This window comes from Vigna umbellata, chromosome 1, assembly GCF_029865625.1.
Source record: "Vigna umbellata cultivar VRB3 chromosome 1, Vumbellata_1.0, whole genome shotgun sequence".
Classification (NCBI taxonomy): domain Eukaryota; kingdom Viridiplantae; phylum Streptophyta; class Magnoliopsida; order Fabales; family Fabaceae; genus Vigna; species Vigna umbellata.
The window spans coordinates 73,286,248-73,306,337 of record NC_142165.1 but is presented as its reverse complement, the minus strand read 5'-3'; the positions used below and the strand labels follow the sequence as shown (position 1 = coordinate 73,306,337).

The window sequence follows — 20,090 nt, the reverse complement described above, 5'->3', positions numbered from 1 at the left end:
TAGTCAGTCTTTCTCAGCTTTTCTCTCTCCCTCTCCCTCGTCTCCTTCCATTGAGTCAGTCTTTTCCACTGTCACCTCTCTCTCTTCAACTTCTCTTTCTCTCTCATTCCTACTTAGGCCATTATTTATACTATCATGACAAGGATCAGGACAAAACTGCCACTGTAGTTCCAACTTAAAACCTTTTCTGCAACATAAAATGAGGAATTGGGAGATTGGGAAGTGATTGTTACCCGAGGCTAATTGGAAGTTAATGGTAATCATGAAACCCCAGTGCCATGTAAAATCATCTCTGGAAACACATGCATGGTCAACAGGAACCCAGCTGACCTAACCATACCAAAAACAGGGAATATCTATATGATCAGAGGAGAAGATCTGAAATTTGAGAAGAGTATTCCCAAAAACAGGCTTCGCTTTCCCATTCCATATGGATACAAGCAGCAGAGGAATTTGAAGGGAACTAGAATGAAAGAGCATGCAAAACATTGAAACCTTTCCTTATTCCATAATCTGGTAGTTTTTCAGAATCTCATGAGTTTCATTATAATGCTATAATATAACTTTAGGATACAGCTTGTCTTTGATACACCTTATTTTTCCTGTCTTAAATATTTCAGCTGGTGAAATCTTTACATGCAATCTGAGGATAGAAAATGAATTTCATTCTTTGCCTAGAAGCAAACTTTTGACTTGGATACTGAGATTCGCTGACTCGGGGAGAGGTTTATTGAATGCCACTCCAAAAGCCGAGTGATACATAAAACAGACACAGAAGGCCCATGGTGCATCTATTTAATGAACCTGTTGTAATTAATATTAATGTAATTCGCGAAGTGTTGAAGAAAATGGGCTTTTCCAAAACTTGACACATGAAACCAGCCACAGCTTGCAGGGTTAGAGAGGTAACAACCCATGAGAGTGAGAATTGGAATGGGTTTGGAGGAATGAGAGAGAAAGAGAAGTTGAAGAGAGAGAGGTAATAGTGGAAAAGACTAACTCAATGAAGGAGACGAGGGAGAGCGAGAGAGAAAAGCTGAGAAAGACTGACTCAATGTCAGAAAAAAAAATCGTACAATTTCACCGTTAGCCACCTCGACCTTTTTTTAACGCAGTTGGGTTTGGAGGACTAAAATCAAAGTTTCCTTAAGAAGGAGGACTAAAATGTACCTTAATTTGAAAGAGGGACTAAACCCAAAATCGCTTGATAGTTTAGGGACTAAAAACATATTTAACCCATAAATCAATTATTATAAATATTTTCTTTGTCACTTCAATATAAGAAATTGTTGAAATTTTTTATAATAAAATTATCACAAAGAAAATATAAAGCATAGATACTCTCTATTTTAGAGATTAATTTCACATAGTTGAAAGATTTACAGAAGAGGTCTATTTTTGACTCTCTTTTTTCATACAAGATAATTAATTCACCTAGAATCTCTATATATCAGTGCGTTTTTTTTGTCATGTGTACTTTGTTTACTTCACTTAGGCTCTGTTCTTTTGAGTGGATTTGAGGGGATTTGAGAGAATTTGAAAATACTTGAGTGTACTTATTTTTTGCTTAGGTTAGTCTTCTAGTGCTTGAAAAGTCTAAATTTCTTCTAAGTTTGTCTTAGTTATGTCATGTAGTCTTATATTTCCTGTTTCACATTACTAGGTTGATTAGATAAAACAAAACATGGTATTGTCAATTATAATTAAAATCATGGATTGTTTATGACAAGCTTCTTATAATCATAATATCGTGGAGTTATGTCAAAATTCATCTATTATCATGATATGTTAGAATATGGTTGTTTGGAACATTTAATACTATTCTACTTTCATCATCTCTTTATGGTATTAACTCGTTGTTTTGTGCATATATCAAAGAGAATAAAAAATTACTATAACCAAGTTCATGTTAATGTTGGAGTTATTATACTCGATTCTCCTCAACATACTCTACATGTCTAGTTTTCCTTAATTGCCACCAAACTCACCAAATTCCATTACAAACTACTTAAAAGATATTTTTTAAATACACTTATTTGAACAATAAGGTTTTATTAATTAGAATTAACCATGTTTGAACATATTAATTCGTTGAGACATTAATATGAAAAAAGAAAGATGGAGGTTTTATGAAATATTTCAAAATTTATAATACGATATTTTGGTAATACAATGCATTGAAATTGCTTCTTAATTATGTAAGTGTTTCCTAAAAAGAATTAAAATTGAAAAAAAATTAAAAAGGATGAGAGAAGCCTACGGGAAAACCTCGTATATGTATAGTAAATTGCGAAAACAAACTAGATTGTTTAGAAAAAAAAAATGTTGCATTGAAAGTGTGCAATCATTACAGGATCTCCTTAAACACCTAACACCGGTAAATTTGAATTGGTGAAGGAAGAAAATAACATAGTCTAATAATAAATGAAGGGATAAATTATTATTATCTAAATTGTAAATTAAGAAAAGAAGAAGAATTAATAATATGTTCACTGAAGATTAAATTACTTTGTAACTAAGGTTTTATATCAAGAATTTAAATGAAACAAAAAAAATTGTGCAAGATAAAATAATCCACAGATTAGTTAGTTCCATTTATTCCGATTAATCACTATAAAAATAATTTATACATATCTTCCTAAAATAATATATATATATATATATATATATATATATATATATATATATATATATATATATATATATATATATATATAACTTTATCATAGAGTGGACAATTCTGTATTGTAATACAAATTATATTTTTGAGTCTACTATAGAGTATAGACGTCCAAGATAATATAATAACTTTTAAGGGATAATTATAAATATTTTTGCACTTGATATAGTTCAACTGCAAGTTCCACCGTAACCTTCATTATTTCTACAACATTTATTCATATAAACCCACTATACACCATGTATACATAGATGCAAGTAGGTACATATTGATGTATAATTCAAAAAATTAGACAAAATGTATGGATTGAGATATTTATTCTAAAATTGTATTAAACTTTAAAAGTAATTTGAAAGAATTAAATTGTAAAATTATTTTGAATGACTTGAGCTTAACTCCATCATGAAAGTCAATTAAATTAAATTAAATTGAACTACTCTAAATTATTTGAATTATATGGATTTTTTGAATTATTACCAATAAAAGTTATAGTGGAAGCATATTTAATTACAAGCAATCCAATTTTTAAAAACTAAATATATAGAATAATTTATTGTAATTTTTTAAATAATTTATTTTTTTATGCAATTTAATTTAATATTAATTTAATGTAGTGATTTGAAATTTAAATATCGAAGATGGCAATTTGGATATGAAATAAAATTATTTTTAATTTTTTTATAAAAAATTTGATTAGACACTGGATTTGGAAAATTCATACTAAATTAGACTTCAAACTTTTTCACTTTATAAACGTTGGATTTGCTGATTTTTCTTTTCCATCTTGTTGAAGATTGATAATGCTTATAATTTTAGAAAACTTAGAATAACACAAACCAAATCTAAAACAAAATTTAATTGGAGGAAAACAAAAAACAAAATCACATATTTGATGGACTAAATTGTTATTTAATCCTACATTTATCGTATTGTTTATTGATAGAACGTCGTCGTACATACTTCGTAGTCGCTCTTGGGTTTCAACCCATCACCACCTTGAATGGAATCGGACTTGCATTGCAGCGATAGATAGAAGAAACAAAATCGAAAGCTCCATTTCCTACACGCACGCAGTGAGCGAAACCCAATGACTCTAGCCATGGTTTAGCTTCTAACATGGCTCGCTGAACCCTAGCGTTTCTCCCTCTTTGCAACGCTCGTCCGATCCCAATCCCTTCTGATTCCGATCTGATCCAATCCAATGGCAGGGGCAGTCTCTGCTCTGTTCCTTCTCGACATCAAAGGCCGCGTCCTCATTTGGCGCGACTACCGCGGCGATGTCACCGCCATCGAAGCCGAACGCTTCTTCACCAAACTCATTGAAAAAGAGGTTCATTCCTTCTTTTCACCAATCTATGATATGATTATTTATATAACTCAGCACCAAGTAGCGTCTCAATTACATTCTCTTTGTTTCAGCTCCTGTTTTGAACAATTTGTTTCTGCTGTTTCTGATGCAGTTTATAATGTTTTTTGTCGAACCTAGGCTGGATTTTATGTTAATAGGAGTGGAATTGGAATGGAAAATTATGATTGTTGTATAGTGAAGTTTGTTTTCAAATTGTTGCAGGGGGATCCGCAGTCTCACGATCCGGTTGTGTTTGATAATGGCGTGACCTACTTGTTTATACAGCATAGCAATATTTTCCTCATGACGGCTACCAGGCAAAACTGCAATGCTGCTAGCCTTCTTTTCTTCCTACATCGAACTGTTGATGTAAGTGTGTTATTTCTAATTATGGTTTTGAATTGAAGGCTTGGTTTTGTCATAGCGATAATGATTGATAGGAATGGTTCGTGTCTTTGAGGCAGGTGTTTAAGCATTATTTTGAAGAATTGGAAGAGGAATCTCTAAGGGATAACTTTGTTGTTGTGGTAAAATGCTTGTGTCCCTTTGAACACCAGTTTGTTTAAGAGCTGAATTAGTCCTTCCGGGCAAAATTATGAATTACTTGATTGTGGATATGTCCTTTGCAGTATGAATTACTTGATGAAATAATGGACTTTGGCTACCCGCAATATACTGAGGCAAAGATTCTTAGTGAGTTTATCAAGACGGATGCTTATAAAATGGAAGTTGCACAGAGACCTCCCATGGCTGTGACAAATGCTGTATCCTGGCGCAGTGAAGGAGTGACCTACAAGAAAAATGAGGTGGGCAGAGTTTATCTTGACTTGTAATTTCATGGTCGAGACTACCACCTAATATTCTTCTTTTTTTCAGGTTTTCTTGGATGTGGTGGAGAGTGTTAACATACTTGTCAATAGCAATGGGCAAATAATTAGGTCAGATGTGGTTGGGGCATTGAAGATGAGAACATATCTGAGGTTTGCTTTTTACTTTCTTTGAGAACTGGAGTTTCAAACCATTGACATGGGCCATTAGTTAATTGGGTTAACACTAAGTGCTATAGTTTTCATTTTTAAAAACTTCAGAGGACGAGGGCAGGGTTAGATCAGGAATTCCTTTAACTAGACAAAAATGGAAAAAAGAAACTCAAAAGTGCACTCTGGTTACTCTGAATATCTAAAATGTAGCTCCCTTAAAAACACATACGCATGGACCAACATGTGAGCAGGGAAAGCTATTGGCAAGGTTATCAAATTCGAGAGTTCAAGTAAACTCGTGAGAGTCGAGTAAACTCGACTCAGAAACTCGACTCCTAAACTCAACTCGTAAACTCCTAAGAGTTTACTTCATATGAAAAGAAATTATATAAATAATATCTTAATTCAAATAAGTCTACAAAATTATATAATTTTAAATAAATAAAATTTATAGTTATATTGTTCATAAAAATAAATATTGTAAAACATAAATACATGAATTATTGTCATTAATTTTGATGCATTTCATTAAATATATAACTTTCAAGCTCGCAGAATCGTTCTAAACTCGCGATTTTACACGATTCTACCGATTTCACAGTCGATTCTATCGAGTTTACACAGAAAATGAGTTTACTTCCGAGTTAACTCGGAAGCCATGTACGGGAACGGAGTTTACGAGTTAACTTGAGAGTTTGATAACCATGGCTATTGGTACGAAAAAAGATTCTGTGGTGAAGAAGTTTCCAGTAGGCAACCTCTTCTAGCAAGTTGTCATCACTGACAATCTTTCCTATGATTTTTATTGCAAACTGCTCTAGCAAGTTCTGCTGGAGATTTAACAAGCTTGTAGAGATTTTTCACTTACAATGTTTTAGGCATGCATCAACTCCTAGATACCTTTCCAGCAACTGCTGAAAAACATTCCACTTGCTATTTTTGGTATTCTTCAAGTGTCGTTGAATTTCTTCAGAGAAGTTATGCTCCAGTACCTCTATTGTTTGATCTCTTTCATAAATTCTCAGTCATGTCATTCTCCAATTGCCTCCCAGTACGTAGTTGTGTCAACTCCAGTGTGGACGTGTGTTTGGTGTATTTGATCTTATTCTTACATTTGTTATTGAATTCTCTGATTCTGTTTAGCTAATCTCAAGTACATTTTTCCATTTACACTGAAATCTGATTTGTTATCTCCTTGAAAGATATTGATGTTTTTCCAGTTTTGGGTGAATTTGGAGAAGTTTTATATTCTGTTACTTTTAACAATCTATTCATAACTGTAATCACTCAAGCGATTTTGTTGTGCTGCCTCTCCAGCAATAGTCATTTTTCCAATGTCTCCAGCACTGGATCCCATGTTAATTTATCTATTTTTAAGGTGTTTATTTGTAGCAAGCTTAAAGCTTAGTAAGCTTTTGCTTGAGGGGGATAGTCATAATATTCACATGTGATTCATGTGTCTCTCACATGCTAATTGCATTTATTGTTCATATAAATTAAAATTAGTGTCTAGGAAGTAGCAGTCTACTTATGATTAGCCTAGGAAACAGTGCTCACTTGTATATATGGATGTTTTGCATGAAGGATATACTGCTATTCACTTAAGTTATTTCCATTCTATCATCTTTTCTTTCCCTCTAAACTCTACAAGCTCTACACATTTTCTTATTCTATGCTTTAACAAGGTTCCCTTCAACAAAGTGCAATAATGAGTAGACATCCCCTGGTTCTCCCAGCTCAATTTGCATCTTTGCATGCTTCTATTTGCAAGTCCCCATGCTTCTTACAGCCTCTTCCTTGTGACCCTTTTTGTCAAATCAAAATTCTATAAACAGATACAAACTGTTCTAGTCCTGGTGATTAGGGTAGTTAGGTTTAACATCTAATTGAATTGTTAGTATTCTTTTCCTAATTACGGAAAACCACTTTTACATACTTTTTATATTATCATGCATGACAGGGTTGAGAAGCTCTCTTTCACACAAGTTTTGTGTTAAATATTTGTTCCTAGTCTCTGTTCCAAGTAGGAGTTTCTAATGCTTTACATTTTCACAACCCAGTCTCATTTAGCAAATCCAGTACATATTTTTTCTTGGTTTATGAATGTACCTCGTTTAGATGTAGCCAATTCTATGCTCAATATGTTTCAGTGAACCTCCCTAGTCTTTCCATTGGCGAATTCGTTTGAAGAAATTGGACTGGCCACATGAATATGTATGAGGGGAGCATATTTTATTGGGGCCATTGACAAGTTGAGTTAGGCATAAACCATTTAGTAAAGCAAAAATAGAGGAAATATCTGATAGAATAAGTCTATAAGCCCAGCAAAGTGGGCCCTTCACCAAGAGAGGATTCTCATTGATTGTCTCTCTTCTTAATAATTTCATCATCCATCCTTTCTCTCCCTCTATTCCTTATATAATTAACTAAACCCCAGATGTCATTTGTCGCACTCCATTGCCATTCCAATTCAGCATCTATCACTATTCTTTCTCAAACATTTCCTACGATAGAGATTCTAAAGTTTGGTCCACCCTCATTATTTGGCTCTGGTTGGTCCATTTCTTCCACTGTTCATAATCATAACAAAAAGTACAGTTTCTGCTCATATCATTATCAGTCTTGACTAACTTAAAACAAGGATTGACTCTATGCAATAGCATGCAATTCATTATATCTGAGTTACACAATCAGATTCATTGCATCCAAATACTTTTGAACATGTAGTCAGGGCATCAGTGTCCAAAACAGGTAGGATATCAATATTTTTCCCATTTTTTTGGAGTATCTGGGCTTCATAGGTGTGATGAATCTGGATGTTCTTCCTTCCTTGTATCCAACATTTCTGAAAACTGCTATAGAGTTTTGCTAAAGTCCGAGAAATGCAAATGAAAATAGTATTTTGGAGTATGTTTTCTTTTGCTGACTAGACTTTGAATTGCTTCATTCATTCAGTACTGTTAAAGAATTTTAGGAGCTGGTGCTAACTGTACATGATTAGGGATTAGTTACATTGAACATAGGTTCTACTACTTGGCTCGTTTTAGAGGCTACCTTAACAGTTGATAGATGTTTTGGATTAGAAAGACTGTACGTTCATTTGGAAGTATCTATTAGTATACTCAAATTATGTGCTTGAGTGTTCATCTAAATCATGGATATTTAATCCATGGCTTGTACAATGCAGTGGTATGCCTGAGTGTAAACTTGGGTTAAATGACAGAGTATTATTAGAGGCACAAGGTAGAACAACCAAAGGAAAAGCAATTGACTTGGAGGACATCAAATTTCATCAGTATGTATGCTTGATTCTCTTCCTAATATTCACTGATTGATAACTGAGTGCAAATTTGAATATATACTTTCTACAAGCATGTCTATGTCTATTCTTGACTAACTCTCAAATTATGTGCTGACAAATGACAAAGGTGTGTGCGCTTGGCCCGATTTGAGAATGACCGAACGATTTCCTTTATCCCTCCTGATGGATCATTTGATTTAATGACATATAGGCTCAGTACACAGGTACATTTTCTCATGATATAAAACAAAATTCTGACTTAGCAATGACATAGCAAATACATAATTACACTCATACTGGAGAAAGAAGTATTCCAAGTCTATTTTCTCTGATCTCTGTTCCCAGGTTAAGCCTTTAATCTGGGTGGAAGCACAAGTTGAAAACCATTCAAAAAGCCGGATTGAGATTATGGTAAAAGCTAGGAGTCAATTTAAGGAACGCAGGTACTGATATTTTTTTCTTTTCCTGTTCTTATCTCTTTTTAATCTGATTTTTCCTTCATGAAAAATGGAGAACTGCTTACCTTAAATTTTTGTCTTTGCGTGTTTTCTCTAGATTTATACTATTATATGTATTTACTTTTACAACTACTCAGATAATTGAATTTTTCAGTACTGCCACAAATGTTGAGGTCGAGTTGCCTGTCCCTGCTGATGCAACCAATCCAAATGTTCGGACTTCAATGGGCTCTGCGTCATATGCACCTGAAAAAGATGCATTAATCTGGAAAATAAGATCATTTCCAGGAGGCAAGGTATTAATTCACTAGGAATTTGCATTGTACCGACGAATAATGCCCATAGTCTATGATGCATGGATAAGTGTATCGAATACAACACGTATGTATAGTTTATTTTGAAAATAATAGGACAGTTTATTTTGAAAATAATAGAATATGAAACGTGATATATGTTTATTGAAAAATGTATAAAATTCTTTAAAATATAATTTCCTTTATTTAAATACAAATTAAAATCAAATGTATTAAATGTTGTCAAAGTAAAAAATTATAAATTATTGTCATCATAAAAGTGTTACTGTTTTGTAGATAAATACTTCATTGATAAGTATCAGTAAAGTATCAAATATGGATGAATGTTGGGCACGGATACATAACACAAATTGAAGTATTAGTGTATCATAGTCCATAGTTGATGCCACAATTTGATTGAGAGCTAATGGATCTAGTTCTGTTATTTGATGTCAGGAGTACATGTTAAGGGCAGAGTTTCGTCTTCCCAGTATTGTAGATGAGGAAGCAACCCCCGAGAGAAAAGCTCCCATACGCGTAAAATTTGAGATACCATATTTCACTGTGTCTGGAATTCAGGTATTGCTACGCATACAGCACTTTTCATATATTCTGAAAATTGCTATTCCTATATGCATCTCTATCATATTTAAAGATGAATATTTCCTCTATTATAATCACTGTCTCTTACAGTACTGGATACGATAATCCAACACCCTAAGATCCATAATATGGGATACTGGAACGTTGCACACTACTTATATAGGAGACAAAAAAAGCTCAAATGGAATGAAATACGATCATATTAACGGTTTAATTTATAATCAATATGTTTATATTATTACAAGTTCATCTTTTTCCTACGATAGTGAGCCTCTCTAAAAAAATTAAGAAACATTATTTTACAATCACTACTTGGTTTCTTTACAAAAGAATTCCAACAATTGAATGTTTTTTTAATACTACTAGTGGGCATGTTCGTTCATAGGGTGTTGGCTTAAGTGTTGATTGAGCTGACATTTTTATGGAACGCCTAATCAGGAGTGTCTGACATGTTAGGGAGTTAGGGTTAGGAGTGGAGTATGTTAAACACTGTATCACTTAAAACTAGATAGGTATCCATACTTCATCGTATAGCTCACACTTTCACTGCCTTTATTTGTCTGTTGGTTTCTCACTTGTCATTTTGATTATTTCTCGATGCAATAAGCAACGATTGTATTTAACTCAATGAATCTCCTGAAATACATTCGTGTTCACGGTTGAATTGATATTCCGGTCACAAAGACTGTTATAGATAGTATTAAATTGTAAAATAACTATTAATTACTAATGGGATTATGGGAAGAAAGAACTTGACATCATAAATAGATGAGATAATATTATTCACATATTTATAACTTTTCTATAATTAATAGTTTTGTCTAATATGACTAGGTAATCTGAACGAAACATCAATATTCACATGACTTTATGCGAAAATCGTTAAGTTTATCATATATTTTCTCTGGATTCAAATATAAAAAGTATGCTTAGTAAATTTAAATACAAACAAGTTTCCGCTAACTCCAATTTATTTAATGTTATTGTTTCAAAAATATTTGTTTACACAATTTTGAAAATGTACTTTTATTTTATTTTGTGAAATTTAGAATATTAAATAAACTTAACTAGCATGAATGTGAACATAGGCCATTTTCCATTTTTTTTAGTCTGGAGATACTACTGTGATGTTTAAATTCAGTAATTTAGGTTATGATTGCGTAATTAATCGAGGAGTTATTCAACCGTGTAAATGTTTTGATTTGTAGGTAAGATATTTGAAGATTATTGAGAAAAGTGGGTATCAGGCTCTTCCATGGGTGAGATACATAACAATGGCTGGAGAGTATGAACTGAGGCTCATTTGAGATTTGTATCTTTGTTTTGTATTCCCGAAATATTTGTCTCATTGAATGATCGTTGATGGAAAAGGGAATCTCAGGTGAAATTAGTTTTTGTGCCGACCGCATCAAATAAGAAGTTACTCATTGTCTTGAAAGATGCTGCCAGCTGAAAATCATTAGTTGCAAAGTGTAAGCCAGAAACTCTTATCAAGCTCCTTCGGTCAAATCTGTTTTGATAGGGAAAATGGTTGGTTCTCCCTCTTGTTTTTTAGGCCTTTTCTGTAATCACAATCTGTCCATCTTTTTCCATCTTCTCCTTGTAATTTGATCTTCTTTTTAAAGAGAATTATAGGGTTTTGTATTACCAAGTAAATTACTTCTATAGACCAATTATACACAAGGGAATAATTGTCCCTCGGCTATGTATGAACGATAAATACAAATGCATTTTTTAAATATCTATTTACAAAGTTTTACAGATTAATTATGTTGTGATTTTGTTTCTTTATCATATTAAGAATACTATTATTCGGAGAATTTGTATTATACTGGCACACATTATATATTTTTGTTTAATAAATCGATTCTCAATCCTACTTGTTTGAATTAGAAAGCGTAAAAGTTAATGAAATTGCTTATACAGCATAGATAAAATTGTATAGTTTGGACAAAATCTTATTAACTAAGTGAAAAGAAAAAGAAGTAAAACAAATTGATTTTTTCTGAAACTTAAAATTTATTTATGCACAATACCTTTTTGTATTGTTTTTTCTTATAAATGATCTTATTTTAACTTCTCCAAAAGTTGAAGTTAGTAACCTGGTTTACCAAAATAAATAACCATTCTCTATATTTGTTTTCCCGTGAGTTTTAACCTAACAATTTGTTGAAGTTGAGCCTATAAAACCTTGAAATTTGGTGCCTAAACTCACTGGTAACCATAGCTCCTACTGCATTTTTTTGGCATACTAGATATGGTCAATGCATATGTAAATAGTTGAAATATGTTAAACCTTATTTTATTATTTTATTAGAAAGATATTTGTACCAACTAAGTTTTGTTGAACTAATGAACTACTGAGTACTTGAGTATATTTATAAGAGTTTATTTTCACGGTGAATATCTTGGAAAATTATTTATTAAAAGGGATGATGTAATATATTGATAATCACTATTCTTCAAAAATCCTTCATAACTATATATGCTTTGTTTAGAGAGTGAAATTCTAACTTATTATAATATAATTTAGTTCCTATAATCTTTACACCGAAACAATATTTATAGTGGCAATGAAACAATAAAATTATTTTGAATAATTCAGCACCATATCTCGTAAAAATTGATGAATGATATTTGTAAAATAATTTATATAACAAATTCTATAATTAGAGAGAAAGAGAAGTATGAGATTAATAAATATTTTAACGAGAAAGATGAGCTCATAATATATTTTAATATACTTTTGTACGAGTAATAACAACTCTGAAAATTTATACCATCTTATACAATTTTGCTTTAACAAGTCATTTCTAACTAAGCTTGAACAGGCAATATTTTCTTAGCACGAGAGTTAACTCTTATTCTTAATGTTTTGCACAAGAACCTCTGGAAGAGTCATCGCAATGAAAATTTGGGAGTATAAGAGTATCATTGAAAGTAGGTAACTTCGTATATATAATTGCAGCTATTATTTGTTAAATTGTATTCAAAATTAAAATTATGAATAAGAAATAAGACTCAGCAATTTATATATATATATATATATAGATTAATAAATTTTAACTAATAATAAAAAGCTTTTAAGACATCTCGACCAATGTTAAAACAAAGGAGAAAAGATATATAGCCGGGAAGCCTACTCTCAACCATTTTGGGCCTCGAGAGCGAGCCCAATATTGTTTTCTTGTTGGTGCGTTGGAGCAGTTAGGGTTTTGGGTTTGGTTTCTCTGAGTGCGAACATTTCCGATCTTTGGAATCATCGAGTAACAGCAATCTGAGAAATGTCGATGATGCAACGTTACGGACGGAACAAGAGCGTGGTGAAGCGGTCAAAAAAGTACTTGGAGGAAGCACTGTACGTGAAGCTCTTCAAAGATGGCGGTTCCCAACTCAGCGTTCGTCAGAGCCTCAACAACTTCATCAAGAGCGGAAAGCGTGTTTACAAATGGGAGGTTGGCGACACTCTCAAAAAGCTTCGCGATCGGAAGCTCTATCAACCTGCTCTCAAGGTCACTCGTTCATTTTCATTTTTCGCTTTTTTAGGTTCTAAGTTTAAACTATTTCTACGTTATGTTATCGTTTAGAAACAGATCACGTCAGCGATTCTACTCATTTAACTTCTATTCTTATTAAATAATTTTTTGGTTGACTGTGATTTTAGTTACTTTATATACTGAATTCTTCGCCACCAGCTTCTTGAAGTGAAATTTATCTCTTGCTAGTCCCTCGGTTATGAAAATGTATTTAGTGTAGTATACGTCTTTCGCAAAAAAAAAAAAGTAGTATCATTTTGTTACCAAATTTATGAACATTGGTCTGCCACTTTGATTTGGGTGGCAACAAGGTTTTTGTGGCCACATTGGCTGCTGCTGTTTCTTGCAACATCAAGGATCACAATAAAAATATACAACCTTAGGAATCACATCATATTTTCTGAAATGGAAAACTAAGAATAGATTATTTTATTTGAGGGAAAGCAGACGCTGTCCTATTATGAATGGATTGAATATATTCACTCCTTGTTTTCCATAGTATGACTTCGGATCTGGTACGTAATGTAGTAGGAATTGTTTTATTCTTGTTTTTTAACTTTTAACTATTGACATTGGTGTTTGTATAAGCCTTGGATTTTGAATTAGTATTGTTTTGTTAGCTTATGGATGTGAATGCACCAAAGGGAATCATAGGGGTAGTTGTGAATTAATGATAGTATGTGCTGTCAACTTATTAACAGACTGACACAATACAGATGAACAGAAGATTGGGAGGTTTTGCATCCTATTTTAAAGAAAAGAAGAGTATAATTTTCTCAAAAGGAAGAACTTGATGTTTATCATTCTATTAGTTCTTTCAAATTTGAGTGATGAATTGTCTTGTGTGATTATGCTTTCTTTGCGCGTGCAAGTTGGGAACAAAACTATGCTAGCTCTAAATCTTGAGTTATTGTAGTTAGCAGACTATAATTTTTCATAACTTCAATTCAAGCGGAAATATACTTTTTGTTACAGCTATCGGAAACCATGGCTAAGAGGAACATGATGAAGACAGTCAGTGACCATGCTATACATCTCGACCTGCTTGCCAAGGCCCGAGGAATTATCGCTGCTGAAAATTATTTTATTAATCTCCCAGAGTCGGCTAAGAATCATCTATGTTATGGAGCCCTTCTGAACTGTTACTGCAAGGAATTGAAGACTGAAAAGGCAGAAGGTCTTATGGAAAAGATGAAGGAGCTTAGCCTTCCTTTAAGTTCCATGCCTTACAACAGTCTTATGACTCTTTATACCAAAGTAGGGAAACCAGAAAAAATTCCATCCATGATACAAGAAATGAAGGCTAGCAATATAACGCTGGATTCTTACACGTTCAATGTCTGGATGAGAGCTCTTGCTGCCGTTAATGATATTTCTGGTGTTGAAAGGGTTCATGATGAGATCAAGAGGGATGGTCGAGTCACTGGAGACTGGACAACATATAGCAACTTAGCATCTATTTTTGTTGATGCTGGCTTTTTAGATAAGGCGGAAGTGGCGCTTAAGGAGTTGGAGAAGAGAAACGCTTTCAAAGATCTTTCTGCTTACCAGTTTCTAATTACGTTGTATGGGCGAACTGGTAACTTATATGAGGTTTATCGGGTCTGGCGATCACTTAGGCTGGCATTTCCTAAAACTGCAAACATAAGCTATTTGAATATGATTCAGGTGTTGGTTAACTTGAAAGATCTCCCTGGAGCAGAAAAATGTTTCCGGGAGTGGGAATCTGGCTGTCCTAAGTATGATATTCGAGTTGCAAATGTTCTGATTGAAGCATATGCAAAATTGGATATGCTGGAGAAGGCTAAAGAGCTCAAGGAGCGCGCTCGGAGGAGGGGTGCCAAGCCTAATGCAAAATCCTGGGAAATCTTTTTGGATTACCATTTGCAGAAGGGTGACTTTAAGTTGGCAGTGGATTGTCTAGACAAAGCAATAGCAATTGGTAGAGGAAATGGTGAGAAGTGGATTCCATCGTCAAAGGTCATGGATGTCATGATGAGGCATTTTGAACAAGAAAAGGATGTTGACGGTGCAGAAGAATTTCTAGAGATTGTGAAGAAATCTGTGGATTCTCTAGGGGTGGAGGTGTTTGAATCCTTGATCAGAACTTATGTAGCTGCTGGTAGGACCAGTTCGGCCATGCAACGGAGGTTGAAGATGGAGAATGTGGAGGTGAGTGAAGACACCCAGAAATTGCTTGAGGCAATATCTGTGGAGTGACTCACGATCCTTTCATCCTTCAAGTTTTGATTGTTGTAAATTTAGATGATGTGATCATTCTACACATTTTTGCTTGGTTGATAAATTTATACATTTTGGAATGGCACGTGCTGTAGAACATTAAGGGCCTCTCTAATTTGATTATTGAAAAATAAAATACACATGTCATATTAAGTCTTGTGTGATATAGTAAACATTTATTGTGTTTGGAGTAGAATAAAAACGTAAGAAATAAAGATAGAATATTTTAAAAGTTGTGTAGATTAGATAGAAATTAAAGAGACATACAGGGAAGAGTTGAAATAGTGAAAGGAGTTCTACTATTATCTAAATTTACTCTCTTTCCCCCCTCTGTCAACTAAATCAATTGAATTAATTGTTTGGCCCCTCTTCTCTTATCTCTATCAAATAATCAATGTTATATTGAAGATTGATTAAAGCAATGCTCAAAATACTTCACCGAGTCTCAATATTTTTACAGCATTCAAACTATATAATGTTACATGATAATATTATGGATAGCCAAAATGGACTTGCGAGTGATTTTTGTAAATTAAGATTGCAATGCATTTTAAGGTAAAAGAAGGAAAAATATATTTCACTCAAACTTTAGGAGCAAACATTTCTTAGATTGGCTTTGTAGTTTCTATCATGCATATGGCCGATTAAGTATTTTGGGGTTGCTCAAGGCTAATTCCTTAATAAACTGTTCTATTAAAATTAGTATTACTTCACAAGTACATCAACACTTTCAGGAGAACCTGAGCCAAATGGACTGGGGTTTAATATTTCAAATGTAGCAATAATAGGTGGGGGTAAAATGCCAAGTTAAGTGGTTTAAAAAAATATGGTAAAATGGAGGATTGAGGATAAACTTGGGAAGAATGAAAGTTTGGAGAAGCATAAAGTGATTTATTTCCTAAAATCTTCCCCGATTCTAATAAAAAATAAGTGTGTTGGAAATAAGTGGAGACTTGTAACTTTTGATTTCACAAAATTTTGTCTGAATAAAATTTTAAATTAAAATGATGTATGTTTAATTTTTTCTTATTAAATATATTTTTTAATTCTTTAATTTTGTAGTAAATTTATTTGTTATTTTCTTCATTAAAATTGATTTTTTTAATCCAGTGATTTAAAAAAAAAAATAGTAGAATCTCGTGTTTGGTAATAAAAATTTAAAGTAAAAGTAGGTTGTATAAATAACCTAAATTGTTAACGTATTTGGGACACGAGTCCTAAAATTGGTAGACAAATATTTTTTTTTCTAAAACAGATTCCTTAGTACAAAGATCAAATTATAATTTCAAAATTAAAAACAAATTTATCTCAAATAAAAAGTAATGTTATTTCTTTTATTTGAAAATAAAGTTCGCTATAAAATTATTGTAAACTTATCAATCTAGAGAAAATCTAGAGAAAGTTTGCAATTGTAATTGACGTAATGGTGTATGGGGATGTGTTCTTTTTTATCGTAAAAAAATAATAAAATTATAATTTAAATCATTTTTACAATTTAATTATAGATAGTTTTTATTTATTTTGTAAATACTTTTTATTTATTTAATTTAAAAATATGATTAAATTTAAAATAAAAATAATGAAATACAAAAAAGTAGTTATATTTATAAAAACGATTACTTAAAAGATAAAATTAAAAAAAAGTATATATAAAAGGAAAAATAAATCGTACATTTTTAGATAATAGTATAGATTACATAAATTCACAATTATAAAAAAGTAAGAATGCAGGTAAAATTTATATTCAATAAGTTTATGGAATAACATTTTATATTTTTTTTATCAACTATAATGTTATCTGCATAGTATGATATCCGGGTCGAGCGGTTACGAGAAATAGTCGATCGGTTATGTCCTAACCTCATGTCTATGTTGGGCCAATAAGTAATTGGTTCAGCGTTTAAATTATTATTGGACTAATAGTCTAGCGGAGGATAAAATAAAGATATTTGATTAAAGATATTGATAAAGCTGTTTATGAGCAACCAATTGGATTTTAATACAAGGCCAAGACTGATAATCAGGTACGTTCTACTAACACTCGAAAATACTCCTCAGTGATAACAAAATCACTTTCTTGAGAGCTAAATCTCCATAACCTATGCCTAACTTGGGCGTCAGAACACCTTTTGCAGGTACCTCTCCCTCCGGTCCAGGCTGAAGGCAACCGAGCAATCCAAACTAAAGTACAACCGATCGACACTATTGATAATCGAGCGGTCACAAAGCAACCATGCGGTCACAAACTGAAGGGAGGCAACCAACTTCGACAATCCAGGCATCCAGAAGCAAGGAAGACACGTCAAACAAGTCAGTATCTCGGTCCCACAACACCCATACCGAAACATTTTGGCGCCCACCGTGGGGTCGAGCGGCATCCCATTAAAACTACAAGGAGCCTCGCGACCTTTCGGTCTCATCGTTGCTACTTCGGATCAACATTAGGAACTTTTAACAAAACGAAAGCTACTCCACATGGATCATCATCTCTACATGAAGTTTTATCAACAAGATAAGTATTTTTGAGATATAAATATTTCGTATGAAGATAATAAAAAATTTAAATATATAATTGATAACGGATAATAACTATTTTATATAGATATTAAAGATATTAACTAGCGTCTTTGATGTCTTATTTATTATATATGATATATAATATAATATATAACTATAAATATATTTATGTAATTATTGTATATTTTTGGTTTGATTAAAATGATCAGAGAGATTATTATATTAGAGATAACATATAATTATAAATATAGTTATCTAATTGTTGTAACCGAAATATTTTTGATGAAAATAATCAGAGAGATTATTATATTAGAGATAATTATCAATAACAATAATGTTGATGTAAAAAAAAAATCAGAAAGGTAGGCAGGTACCTTTTTGAATCAGAGGAGATTGCGGCGTCAAGGACGAAACGAGTCCCTTCCGAGTGGTCTGCCTCAAAACCAAAAGAAATTGTAGTGAAGCAAGCCATAATCACACCAACCCGAACAGTCGAGATATAAGGGAACCTAACCCCTGCAAATCATTCGACTTACCAACCAAAATTTCCATTCAATCAAAGGTATTCGGTCATTTGGCCTAACAGGTGTTCGGCCGTTCGGCGTAACAGGTGCTCGGCCATTCGGGCTCACAGCTACTCGACCATTCAGCCTTACAGGTACTCGGCCACTCGGCCTTGCAGGAACTAAGTCATTCGGCCTCGTATGTATTCAACCACTTGGCCTCAAATATTCAATCATTCGGCCTCAAAAGTAATCGGCCATTTGGCCTCGCAAGTACTCGGCCATTCGGCCTTACAAGTACTCGGCCACTCGACCTCGCAGGAACTTGGCCATTCGGCCTCGTATGTATTTAACCACTCGACCTTAGATATTCGGCAATTCGGCTTCAAAGGTATTCGGTAATTCAACCTCAAGAGTACTCGGCCATTCGGCTTCAAAGGTATTCGACCACCCGGCCTCACAGGTATTCGGTCATTCGGCCTTACAAATATTCGGCCCTTCGGCCTTACCTACTCGACCTTCCATAGCCTCAGTTTGTGCAGAAAATTACTATTGGCAGGGTATAGCCCGATCAAACCTTGATTTCTTTACTGATTGGTCAGTTTGACCGCGTATGTTCATTCCAAATGGCTTGGCTCTCGTTCAAACATCAACTAGGCACCTTTATCCTCGTTCAGTGTATCTCGAACGGTGCCAATTTATATTATCATCCATTTTGCAGGTCACAAGGCCCTAAAGTAGTTACATCTCGACCATCATACTTCCTAATATGGATTCTTCGAACGTTCAACAAAGATCGTTCGGTCTCGCCTATGTTTTTGATATTATTTATCTGGCAGACACTTCCTAATATGGGTTCTTCGAACATTCAACAAAGACCATTCGGTCTCACCTATGTTTTTGATATTATTTATCTGGGAGACACTTCCTAATATGGGTTCTTCGAACGTTCAACAAAGACCGAAAGGTCTCACCTATATTTTTGATATTATGTATCTTACAGGTCACAAGGCACTAAAGCAATTACGAACTCATCCAAAGCACATCCTAATGTGAATTTCAGTCTGGTCTCCAAACACGTTACCAAAGACCGAGCAGTCTTACTTACTAGGCCAATCGACCTTATAACATAATCTATTTTGACATTAATGCATTGATTTGTTTGACTCCTCTTCTTCTCACCATCTAAGATTCAATTTGTTATTGCTCGGCCATTCGGCCTAACAAGTGCTCGGCCATTCGGCCTCACAAGCGTTCGGTCATTCGGCCTCACGGGTATTCGGCCGTTAGGCCTTACAGATATTCGGCCCTTCGGCCTCAGCTACTCGGCCTTCCATGGCCTCAAGTATTCAAAGGCATTCGGCATCACAGGTGCTCGGCCTTTCGGCTTAATAAATATTCGGCCATTCATCCTCACACGTACTCGACCATTCGGCCTCGCAAGTATTCAGCCATACGGCCTCACTGGTACTCGGCCATTCGGCCTCATAGGTGTTCGGCCCCTTCGGCCTCAATCGCTCGACCTTCCATGGCCTCAAGTATTCAAAGACATTCGACATCACAGGTGTTCGGCCCTTTGGCCTCAACTGCTCGGCCATTCGACCTCAAGTATTCGGCCATTCGGCCTCAA

General features: G+C 33.8%; 2 protein-coding genes across 2 annotated transcripts; both read left to right on the top strand.

Annotated features, from left to right (window-relative positions):
• Window positions 1-3,620: 3,620 nt before the first annotated feature.
• Window positions 3,621-11,408, top strand: LOC124841896 (AP-1 complex subunit mu-2). Its single transcript, XM_047318274.2, has 11 exons — window positions 3,621-4,010; window positions 4,251-4,397; window positions 4,493-4,555; window positions 4,658-4,834; window positions 4,905-5,008; window positions 8,196-8,303; window positions 8,437-8,533; window positions 8,655-8,752; window positions 8,922-9,063; window positions 9,517-9,639; window positions 10,872-11,408. Exons 1-11 carry the CDS (start codon window positions 3,882-3,884, stop codon window positions 10,968-10,970), a joined length of 1,287 nt encoding a protein of 428 aa, XP_047174230.1. The 5' UTR covers window positions 3,621-3,881; the 3' UTR covers window positions 10,971-11,408.
• A 1,401-nt stretch (window positions 11,409-12,809) lies between these two features.
• Window positions 12,810-15,593, top strand: LOC124841897 (Tetratricopeptide repeat (TPR)-like superfamily protein). The gene is made up of 2 exons (XM_047318275.2): window positions 12,810-13,175; window positions 14,175-15,593. Exons 1-2 carry the CDS (start codon window positions 12,948-12,950, stop codon window positions 15,417-15,419), a joined length of 1,473 nt encoding a protein of 490 aa, XP_047174231.1. The 5' UTR covers window positions 12,810-12,947; the 3' UTR covers window positions 15,420-15,593.
• Window positions 15,594-20,090: the final 4,497 nt, after the last annotated feature.